General features: G+C 36.6%; 1 protein-coding gene across 5 annotated transcripts in view; it reads left to right on the forward strand.

The window, feature by feature from the left end:
* kif13a (kinesin family member 13A) overlaps positions 1–12,492 on the forward strand; it is a 74,575-nt gene that overhangs the window by 35,780 nt on the left and 26,303 nt on the right. For all 5 annotated transcript variants that reach the window (XM_084089439.1, XM_084089442.1, XM_084089440.1 and 2 more), the window contains exons 8-16: positions 2,499–2,633; positions 3,578–3,690; positions 4,792–4,903; positions 5,624–5,836; positions 6,888–6,998; positions 7,652–7,786; positions 10,276–10,406; positions 11,819–11,905; positions 11,982–12,157. In XM_084089439.1, the coding sequence (XP_083945565.1) occupies positions 2,499–2,633; positions 3,578–3,690; positions 4,792–4,903; positions 5,624–5,836; positions 6,888–6,998; positions 7,652–7,786; positions 10,276–10,406; positions 11,819–11,905; positions 11,982–12,157 (1,213 nt within the window). The remainder of the gene's footprint in view (positions 1–2,498; positions 2,634–3,577; positions 3,691–4,791; positions 4,904–5,623; positions 5,837–6,887; positions 6,999–7,651; positions 7,787–10,275; positions 10,407–11,818; positions 11,906–11,981; positions 12,158–12,492) is intronic.

Consider the following 12,492-nt stretch of genomic DNA (forward strand, 5'->3'; position numbering starts at 1 on the left):
AAAAGTTTCAGAAAAAACATTTTATGAGCAATGTATAAATAAAGTTTTTTGTGCTAACATTATGAGAACATTATTAAAGACCAGATAACTTTAAAGGAACGTTATTTTAAAGGGTAACTCTCGCCAAAATTGAACCTAGGCTCTTTTTGTTAATCTACCCGAGTAGATCGATCTCCGTAGTCGAAAGTAGTCGATCTCCGAATGCAACGTAATGATCAGTCCATATGAGGAAATGTCATGAACTTGTAATTTCATTGAAAAGCATGATAACTTAGATAAAAAAAATTATCCGTGAATTTATATGGAAACAAGCTTTAGGAGCTTTCCATCTTTACTCTCCTCATGTTACGTTGCATTCGGAGATCGACTACTTTTGACTGACAAAATTCCAGCCACCGGAAACACTAACTGATAAAGTGAGTCGTACAAAACCTTTCTTTTTAGTAAACTTTTTAGTAAACTTTGTGTACACAAACAATGTTCTCAATGCTGGAGTTCATGTGTAGAGCCTCTGGTGATACTTCAAGCAAAGTTTCATGTTGTGTCGAGCCTTCTTAGTGTTTTAAAAATAGCGATTTTGATGCTATCATAGTCGTGCCCCAAGCACTCCCATTCAAAAGGCATTTTGACCTAAAACGAAACCTAAAAATCTTAAAAGTGGCGTTTCCATTCTTTTCATGCTTTTACACGAAAGTTTGACTCGGGTAGATTAACAAAAAGAGCCTAGGTTCAATTTTGGCGAGAGTTACCCTTTAATGTTACTGGAAGAACGTTTGTTCATAACTACAGTGAGGAAAATAAGTATTTGAACACCCTGCTATTTTGCAAGTTCTCCCACTTAGAAATCATGGAGGGGTCTGAAATTGTCATCGTAGGTGCATGTCCACTGTGAGAGACATAATCTAAAAAAAAAAATCCAGAAATCACAATGTATGATTTTTTAACTATTTATTTGTATGATACAGCTGCAAATAAGTATTTGAACACCTGAGAAAATCAATGTTAATATTTGGTACAGTAGCCTTTGTTTGCAATTACAGAGGTCAAACGTTTCCTGTAGTTTTTCACCAGGTTTGCACACACTGCAGGAGAGATTTTGGCCCACTCCTCCACACAGATCTTCTCTAGATCAGTCAGGTTTCTGGGCTGTCGCTGAGAAACACGGAGTTTGAGCTCCCTCCAAAGATTCTCTATTGGGTTTAGGTCTGGAGACTGGCTAGGCCACGCCAGAACCTTGATATGCTTCTTACAGAGCCACTCCTTGGTTATCCTGGCTGTGTGCTTCGGGTCATTGTCATGTTGGAAGACCCAGCCTCGACCCATCTTCAATGCTCTAACTGAGGGAAGGAGGTTGTTCCCCAAAATCTCGCAATACATGGCCCCGGTCATCCTCTCCTTAATACAGTGCAGTCGCCCTGTCCCATGTGCAGAAAAACACCCCCAAAGCATGATGCTACCACCCCCATGCTTCACAGTAGGGATGGTGTTCTTGGGATGGTACTCATCATTCTTCTTCCTCCAAACACGTTTAGTGGAATTATGACCAAAAAGTTCTATTTTTGTCTCATCTGACCACATGACTTTCTCCCATGACTCCTCTGGATCATCCAAATGGTCATTGGCAAACTTAAGACGGGCCTTGACATGTGCTGGTTTAAGCAGGGGAACCTTCCGTGCCATGCATGATTTCAAACCATGACGTCTTAGTGTATTACCAACAGTAACCTTGGAAACGGTGGTCCCAGCTCTTTTCAGGTCATTGACCAGCTCCTCCCGTGTAGTTCTGGGCTGATTTCTCACCTTTCTTAGGATCATTGACACCCCACGAGGTGAGATCTTGCATGGAGCCCCAGTCCGAGGGAGATTGACGGTCATGTTTAGCTTCTTCCATTTTCTAATGATTGCTCCAACAGTGGACCTTTTTTCACCAAGCTGCTTGGCAATTTCCCCGTAGCCCTTTCCAGCCTTGTGGAGGTGTACAATTTTGTCTCTAGTGTCTTTGGACAGCTCTTTGGTCTTGGCCATGTTAGTAGTTGGATTCTTACTGATTGTATGGGGTGGACAGGTGTCTTTATGCAGCTTACGACTTCATACAGGTGCATCTAATTTAGGATAATAAATGGAGTGGAGGTGGACATTTTAAAGGCAGACTAACAGGTCTTTGAGGGTCAGAATTCTAGCTGATAGACAGGTGTTCAAATACTTATTTGCAGCTGTATCATACAAATAAATAGTTAAAAAATCATATATTGTGATTTCTGGATTTTTTTTTTAAGATTATGTCTCTCACAGTGGACATGCACCTAAGATAACAATTTCAGACCCCTCCATGATTTCCAAGTGGGAGAACTTGCAAAATAGCAGGGTGTTCAAATACTTATTTTCCTCACTGTATGAGAGAACCTTCCAGAACATTAGCCAAAGTTCTGAGAACGTTCCCTGTTGAAAAGATGTTTGCAATTTATTTGCGTGTTTTCTCTCATTTCTCACCAACTCAGGACATTGAATCTCTGATGTCGGAGGGGAACAAATCCCGCACTGTAGCCGCCACCAACATGAACGAGGAGAGCAGTCGCTCGCACGCCGTCTTCAGCGTCATCGTCACGCAAACACTCTACGACCTGCAGTCGGGGGTCGGTGGTTCACTCAATCACAGTTATCCAATTGAAATTGTGCAGATATATGGGAAATGAAGCTTCCGATGTTTTTATTACAGTATATTTTGTCCCTAATGATAAACAAATTATTGAACAGTTTAGTTTATTAGTCTTTCACATAGTGGGCAAAAGTTTATGTCTGGAGGGGAGATTTGTTTTTAATGACCCTACAAGTTTGATTAAATATGAGGAAAATATTATTATTATTTTGTAATATTTTAAATATGAGGGAAAAACAAAACACTAAACTTGATTAAGGTATTTATCTGACAAAATTATTTGTCAAAAATCGCAAACTACAGCTACAGGTTTTATTTTACTATGCAAACAAATGCATAGAAAAACAAAAAGCTCACAGGAAAAAGCATAGATTGACTACAACATAATCAGTTATTAATATTTGGTTGGTTCTCTCCTGTTTTTGCATGTTCATAATTTCTTTGTATAAATAAAATGATGTCGGGACAATTTGGCATGTTTCATTGCGTTATCACAAATAAAACAATTGACTTCAAGCACAATTATGCAATATGATTACAAAATCTTTAACAAATTTGTAATAATTCGAATAAAGGGTGAAGATTTCAATATTCCTAAGCTAAACATGACTTTTGGCCACTACTGTATATGAGTCAGTCTTCATCACTCATCTGTCACAAAAACATCATTCATCCTAACTTCACTTCAAAAGTCATAGCAGATCACATCACATCATCAGATTATCATTCTTAAATATGATTTAAATAATGCAGTAACTTTGTTTGCAGTTCCTAATAACGTTTAATATTCAGTAAATGCGTGTTAAGTGTTCATTTTGGACCCTGATCTTTACCAGACACATATTGGGCTGAGTTGTGCTGATTTAGGAAGTTGTTGATTGTAATACTTGCTTTTATGTCTGTGTTTGTGTGCGAACGCAGAATTCTGGAGAGAAAGTAAGCAAGATCAGTCTGGTTGATCTGGCCGGCAGCGAGCGCGTGTCCAAGACTGGAGCTGCGGGAGAGAGACTGAAGGAAGGAAGCAACATCAACAGGTCAGACAAGAGCACTCTTGACTTTTCAGAGGAAATGTGTCACTTGCTTATAATGATTGAAAAAACAATATGTCGACAGTTTGTAGTATGCAGTCTGGGAACTTAAGCCAGGATGAAAGAATAAAGGATAACAGGATAGGATCAACAAAACGAATAAAGAAGAGAATAAAGCAGGTGTCTTTACAAACCTACATGAATAAGAGCATCTTCAAATGGAAGGTTAATAGATGCTAAATGAAAAATATAGCATCCATTAATTGCATCATTGCATCCGCAATGATGGATCCTCTAATTCAGGGTTTCCAAAACTGGAGTTTGTGAGGGAACTGCAAGGAGTGAGTTGATAGAAAAATGAATAATGAATTAAATCGTAAAAATGTCAAATTAAAATGAAATAAACTAAACTAAAAAAATAATAATTTTATTAAAAAAAATCTAAATAATACACATATTTTATTATTATTTAATCATAAAAATGTCAAATTAAAATAAACAAATTAAAATAAAAACAATCAGAATAAAACACCTAATAAGAATTTATTAAATCATAAAAATGGTGACTTAAAATAAATAATTTAAAAATAAAAACAATTAAAATAAAAATACTAACTAAACATTAATTAAATCATGAAATGTCAAGTTTTTTAAAAAGAAAAACAAAGAAAAATACCAACTAAAAGTTTATTAAATAAAAAATGACAAATTAAAAGAAATGATTGAAAAATAAAACACTTAATAAAAATTTAATAAATCTTAAAAATGGAAAATTAAAATAAATAATAAAAAAATACAATAACAAAACTAAGAATGTATAAATCAAATGTTGAATTAAAATTAATCTTTTGAATTTAAAAACAATAACTAAAAATTTACACTTACTAAAAATATTTGTTTGTGATTACCTGCATGTCATGTGACCACTATCCATATAGTTTGGGTCTATAAAACTACTTATACGGTCTATTAGTTTGGGAATCCCTACTTTAATTGAAAAAATATATATAATAAAATCATATAAAAATCAGCTAACCATGCAGCTTTATTTCCGCCCCTCCCTTTAATGAGTCTGTGATGTTCGTCTGGTGTTTTCTGTGTGTCCAGGTCTCTGACCACGCTGGGCTGTGTGATCTCTGCTCTGGCTGATCAGTGTGCAGGGAAAGGCAAGAGCAAGTTTGTGCCGTACAGAGACTCAGTGCTGACGTGGCTGCTCAAGGTTAGTACGTCTGTCAGAGCTGCTCGTTCAATAGACCCAAAAGTCCAGGGGAATCCAACTCACATGACACCGTTTTCTGCTAAAAACTGAAAAGTTCTTACGTGTTTTGGCCATTCATGTACACATCAATGGGGCCTGAAAATGCTAACTTTTGAAAGCGGCTCATGATACCGTTATCGTCTCCATGTAAACTACAAAAACTTGAATTTGTGAAAACGTGTTACTTTAAAATATTGACATCTCCAACTACTGGCCTGACAGCATAATACAATGTTTTTAGTCATTTGTCACGGATCCGTTGTCCCTCAAACTCAAACTCAAACTTTTTCTTCTAGAGCGTGTATTTGTACCCTCCCACATTTTCAGTATTTTAACACATTTAAGTGTTTTGAGAGTGACTTGATTACATAATTTGTGGTGTTTTATGGGTGTAAAGAGCTCTTTTAGCGCAATTTGCTTGTCTGGACTCTCTGATTTGTGGAATTTTCTGCACAGCATTATGGGTAATGTAGTTTTTCACCATGAATTCAGCTGTTAAACATGATAACTTTAAAAAATAAGTTGAAATAATGTGGGCTTACAGCTTCAACACCGTTATATATCATCGGCTGCTCACATTAAGGCTATAAGTAAAAAAAATGAAAGGTTTATAAGTAAAAATCTATTTCCCTATGGAGAAATGAATGGAGTTTTCAGTTCCTGAACTCTCTACTTCTACAGGACAATCTCGGGGGCAACAGTAAGACGGCCATGATCGCCACCATCAGCCCAGCCGCTGACAACTACGAGGAGACGCTGTCGACGCTGCGGTACGCCGACCGAGCGAAGAGAATCGTGAACCACGCCGTGGTCAATGAGGATCCCAACGCCCGCATCATCAGGGAGCTCCGGGAGGAGGTGGAGAAGCTGAAAGTGCAGCTCTCTCAGGCTGAGGTGAGCAGAGACTTCAGATTAATCTCTGACACAGGGGTTTTCTAGCTTTTAGATGCCACACACCCCCAAATATGATCATCCTTGTGCGACATATTAATTTTTAGGACATCCATCCTAAAAATTTAAAGGCAGCTATATATTTTTGCTGTGAAAAATTAATATTATTAATGTGTAAAATATTATTTGGAAGATATGTTTTTTCTACTCGCTACAGTACTATACTGTTAGCTACATTATTTATTTAATTTTTATTTATTTATGTATTTGTTTATTTTAAATCTAATTTTTATTTATGTAGTTTTAGTTTATTTATTTTAACTTTTTTTTACACTGTTTCTCTAAACTTTTTCATGAACCCCTAGCATCAGTCTATAGTGAAACAGTGTATTTTTAATAATGCTTTTTTGTTTTATGCAAATGAAATGTGTACAGTATATATATAATAGACAGTTTTCCTGCATTCTCCAGCAACTTTTTTCCTCTCAATGCGTTCTGTAATTGCCTTTATGCCAAGGATGCAAGCGATACTGGCTAAAACAAGATATCTTAGAAGGCATCATGCTGCATGCCTTTGATACCTTAAAATGTTCCCTATGTAGACAGCTTCACTAGGTTTTAGAACAGAGCCGGTGTTAAACCCTTTGAGGAACAGGGTTATTATCGTCTACTACATTTTAACTTATTTTATTTCAGCTAAAATAGTTTGTTGAAGTACTAAAATAATACAAACTAAAACTGAAATAAAAACAGATAAAACTATGAATATGAAAAATAAAAAACTACAAAATATTAGTACAATTATTAGTAAAATAGCTCTTAACAAAAACCTAAATAAAAATCAATAAAAACAATATAGATATATTAAAAATAAAATAAAAACTTTTTTAAAAGTTTAAAAAATTAAACTTAAATTAAAGTGAATTTGGAAAAAACTATTCTAAATATTAGTAAAAATTATAATAGCATATTAATGATACTAAAATAACACTGATGGGGAGATGTTTAGACTCGTAACTTTTAATGATAACGTTTGTTATGTTGTATTTGTCAGTCTCTGAAGGCTCCTGAGCTGAAGGAGAAACTCCATGAGTCGGAGAAGCTCATTCAGGAAATGACGGTCACCTGGGAGGAGAAACTCCGGAAAACGGAGGAGATTGCACAGGTGTCTCTCACACACACACACACACACACACACACGTTGGGTTTTCATGTTTAATGGGGACTTTCCATAGACATAATGGTTTTTATGCTGTACAAACTGTATATTCTCTCTCCTTACACTAACCCTACCCATCACAGAAAATGCTCTGCATTTTTACATTTTCAAAAAACATGATTTATAAGCCGTTTTCGTCATGGGGACCAAAAATGTCCCCACAAGGTCAAAAGCTGCTTGTATTACTATACTATTTTGGAATTACCAATGAAGGGTTTACCAGGACCACATACACGCACACACTCATTTGCATGTCTCGATGTTGTCAGTGTGCAGCTGTGCAGAATTAAATTTGCACACAAGTTTATTGTTGCTCAATTGTTGCCTAACCTCTCTTAGAAAAGATATCTCAAATGAGTTCTCTTAAATATCTGTCGTTTCTCCTAGACTGAGATGAAATGGAGAACTTTTGCTGTCAAGAATGATTTCAATAAACGCTCATTTTTTAGTCAAATTCTCATCTAAATTTAGGATGAATAAAATATCTGAGACAAAGAGGATTTTTAAATTAAACAAACCAAAGGAAAGAGCACATTTGAGCGATAACAGTCTCACAGAACATGTGGGATTTGATTGACAGCTGTCATTGGTCTCTGCAGGATCGTCAGAAGCAGCTGGAGAGCATGGGAATCTCTCTGGAGTCATCAGGGATCAAGGTCGGAGAGGACAAATGCTTCCTGGTCAACCTGAACGCTGATCCTGCTCTTAATGAACTTCTGGTTTACTACCTGAAGGTACTTTGATTGCACTACTTTTGCTCATTAATTTCCATTGGACGCTTGCCTGAGGGCTGCAAGGAATCCTGACGCTCTTTTATTTTTGATGCATCTCAAGGGACATATAAGGACTGAGTGACAATAAATAAAAAATGTTTTAATGGGCAAATTTGAATTTTGTTCTATTCACAGATGACACAAACATTTACCTCTCAGGAAATGACTTAAATGAATTGGTAATTAGTATGGAACAAGAAATGGTTAAAGTGAAGGAATGGTTTGATATTAATAGGTTGTCATTAAATCTAAAGAAAACAAAGTTTATGATTTTTGGTAATAGAAAAAAAGATGAAAGTATTGTACTATCAATAGCAGGAACAAAAATAATGAAAGTTAGGGAAATTAGGTTTTTGGGTGTGCTACTAGATGAAGGGTTGACTTGGAAACCACATATCTCACACATACAAAAAAAGATATCTAAGAGTATTTTTGTACTAAATAAGGTAAAACGTGTTAGATTATAAGGTATTGAGAACTTTGTATTGTGCACTGGTGTTGCCCTACATCAGCTACTGTGTGGAGGTGTGGGGAAACACATACCAAAGCAACACAAAGTCACTCTTTCTATTACAAAAGAGAGTCATACGAATTATATTTAAAACAGATTATAGAGAGCACACAAATGCCTTATTTTTTTTTGCTCTAAATTGTTAAAATTTAAAGAATTGGTCGAATTACGGACACTTATTGTTATGTTTAAAGCAAAAGATAAAGTATTGCCCACAAACCTTCAACACTTGTTTATCCTTATAGAATATGAAGGAAGAAGAAAGGGACATTTTAGGTATCAAACTGCAAGGACAACAGCAAAACAAATGTGTACTTCAGTGGTGGGAGTGAAAGTTTGGAATTCTCTGCAAAATGAACTAAAGCAATGTAAAAATATATTTCAGTTTAAAAAAAGATTTAAAGAGAAAACAATGGATTTGTATGAACACTTATAGAAATTGATGATGATGATGATGATGGTTGTGATCATGGTTTGCTTTTGCTTTGGAATCTGCTTCAGGTTGATGTTTTGGTTTCTAGTTTGTTTCATTTGTTATCGTCATGGATTGACGGGGACTTGATATGTTGAGTTTTTTGATATGTTGGTTTTTTTTTTTCTTATTGTTGAGGGGGCAGGAAATATAAGATATTCTTCATCCTGCCTCCTTTTCATCATGGTTTTATAAATATATGATATATGTAGGTATGATGAAGTAAGTTTTGTTGGAAAAATATCCATGAATGAAATAAACATAATCAATCAAAATCAATCAATCAATCAAATTAATAGACATATTAAAAGGGGCCCTTTTACAAAGTCTTGGTTTAGTTTTTGGGCTCTACTAGAATAAGTTTTCATTCTTAAATGTTCAATAAACACATTATTTTTCACATATTCTCCATTGTTGCAGCTCCTCTCTTCACAGTCTGTCAGTAACGCTCTGTTTAGTTTCTGTCTCTATGAAGCCCCTCCTTCTGAAAAGCTCAATGTGCTCTGATTGGTCGGCTGGATCAGTGTGTTGTGATTGGTCAACTGCTTCAAGTTTGTTTGGGAAATGTCCCGCCCCTTACCATAACCACAAGTTTCAACACACTACTAACTAACTCAACCAGGCCCCACCCCTTTATTTAGCATATGTCTTGGGCGGGAATTATTTAAATGAGGAATATTGTGACGTGTTCGTTCCTGGAAGAAAACTCAAGACTCCAATGGAGGTGTTTCAGGGAGTTCAGAAACACTGACACTGATATAGAGAATAACTCCCGCTGGAGGGACTTTGTGCTTCGTAAATTTGCAGACCTTTTCATGATCAAACAGCAACATTACACACTAAAGAAAGATGTATGAAAGTAAAATATACTAACTACAGTACTTTCACTACACACTCTATGCAAAGCACGACTGCAATCAAAAAATGTTGCATCCATATTTGATTGGATTCAATCTTCGTTAGGTCGAAGCGTAGCTGTCAACGCTGTCGTCCAAGGTGCGTCTGCAGGTACTAGCGTCCCTGAGCGCTGATCGAGACCTGTGAGAACAGCAGCCAGACCTCGACTGCACCAACAACAGGCCTTTGTCTGCCGCCTCCAGTCGGCTTGGCATACCAATGCTGAATTAGCATGTTAATGTGAAGGGAATAGTGCAGCTGTGGGCATAAACAACGTCCCCTGGAAGAGCAATGTGTGTGTAACTGAGCCCACATGTGTGAAAACACAGCCCTCTTTACTCCTTCCTTTGATGGTTGTTATTTTGTCCTTCGAATAATGTGAAGACGATCTGGAAGTGTGTTATTTGTGGCAGGGTTATGGTCTCAATGCATTTGATGCCTTAAAAGGCTCCCTATGTAGACAGCTTCTCTATGTTTCAGAACAGGGTTATCATCATAATCTACAGCTGTGGTGCTGTGTAGTTTCGAGCGGCTCACGTGTGAGATGTGTGTGTTCTTCTCTGTGTTCAGGATCACACGCGTGTGGGTGCCGACACATCTCAGGACATCCAGCTGTTCGGCATCGGGATTCAGTCTGAGCACTGTGTGCTGGACATCACGACTGATGGAGACGTCACGCTCACGCCGCTGGAGAACGCCAGGTGAGACACACGTCCGGCTGTTTATTAGCATGACAAATGATTTTCATTTGTATCGCCATAGTGTTTGCATTCAGATATACAGTTCAAACAACAACAAAAGAAATTAATGAAAGGAAAATAATAGAATATGAATTTAGTATAAAATAGTAGTAAAATATTTTTTTCTGGGTCACATTTTACCCCAAAATCAACAGACAGAAATATATTTTGCAGAAAGAAAATCAAGCGTTTAAAAATTATATTTTAATATATTTTTTACAATACATGAGGCTTTGCAAATGACATAATTAGATCTCCTTACAAACTCAGACCACTTTTTTTTGTGTGTAATTTTCACTTTAATTGTAGTTATAGTATAATTGATGGATGTTTTTGTTTTTTACTATATTTTTTCACTTAATTCATATTTTTATTTCAGTTTTAGCAATTCAACTTAAATTAAACTGAACGAAAATGAGAAATGTTGCCTAACTAATTTCTGTTATTAATTATATCAATTAATGTAAATGTTTTCAGTTTTAGTTAATGATAACAACACTGATTATTCTGAATGTTTTGCAATTTAAAATATAGAAATATATATGCATTTTTATGTTGTAATGTTTTTTTCTGTCATGTCGTTTGCAATTTATCATGGGATGTTCATTCCCTCATTAAGGAATTCAGAAACACAGTCTTGTGCCTTTGTCTTATTTGTGTGTTTTAAAGGAACACGCCGACTTTTTGGGACTTTATCTTATTCCCCGTATCCCCCAGAGTTAGATAAGTCCATACATACCCTTCTCATCTCCGTGCGTGCCGTAACTCTGTCTGACGCACCCACCGCTAGCCTAGCTTAGCACAAAGACTGGAGGTAAACGGCTCCAGCTAGCATACTGCTCCCAATAAGTGACAAAATAACGCCAACATTTTCCTATTTACATGTTGTGATTTGTATAGTCACAGCATGTACAAATAACAAGGTCACATGAGACACAGCCATCTTCTAACCGTATACATACTGGGAACTATATTCTCAAATCAAAAAACCCTTTGCAGAAGTAGCAGTGCTTCGCCTTCTGAGAATATAGTTCCCAGTATGTATACGGTTAGAAGATGGCTGTAACTCTACAAATCACAACATGTAAATAGGAAAATGTTGGCATTATTTTGTCATTTATTGGGAGCAGTATGCTAGCTGGAGCCGTTTACCTCCAGTCTTTGTGCTAAGCTAGGCTAGCGGTGGGTGCGTCAGACAGAGTTACAGCACGCACGGAGATGAGAAGGGTATGTATGGACTTATCTAACTCTGGGGGATACGGTGAATAAGCTAAAGTCCCAAAAAGTTGGCGTGTTCCTTTAAGTACTTTTTGCGTCCAATCAAATGTTGTTTCATTCTTATTGTGATGTTTTAACCTTATTTTCCTGCACAGGACCTGCGTGAATGGCACAATGCTGTACTCCAAGGTTCATCTGTGGCACGGAGATCGCATCCTGTGGGGAAACAACCACTTCTTCAGGTAAGCTGCAGATTCGCACATCCAGACGTCCTCTTGCACATGTACAGGTTCATCAGAGTGAACGTGTCGTCCTCAGAATCAACCTGCCGAAGCGCAAGCGGCGCGACCGCTTAAAGGAGATGGAGAGGGATTGTTCCCGCGAGAGCTTCGTGGAGGCCGACGTGGAGACGGCCAGCGAGGCTTCGTCCGAGCAGGATTACAGCTACGAGTTTGCACAGATGGAGGTCATGATGAAAGCTCTGGGGAACAACGGTACACGCTAGAGCCTTTACTACACAATACACAGAGACATGCATGAGGCATTCTGCTTCACAGTATCATTCAAATGGAAAATAAAACACATCTATATATACCTATAACTAGATGAATTTTCCTGCTTGTATTCTCATTGCTAATTATTATGAAAATGCAATAAAAATAAATGGTAACTTATTTTTAATAAACAATTATTTAAATTTAGCTGATTATCACATCTACTGCATACACCTGCATAACAAAATGAATTTACCTGCTTGTATTCTCATTGCTCATTATTATGAAAATGCAATACAAATTTTATATATTAAAATATATTATATATTAAAATA

The sequence above is a fragment of the Abramis brama genome (assembly GCF_963993115.1).
Source record: "Abramis brama genome assembly, chromosome: 17".
In the NCBI taxonomy this organism is placed as follows: domain Eukaryota; kingdom Metazoa; phylum Chordata; class Actinopteri; order Cypriniformes; family Leuciscidae; genus Abramis; species Abramis brama.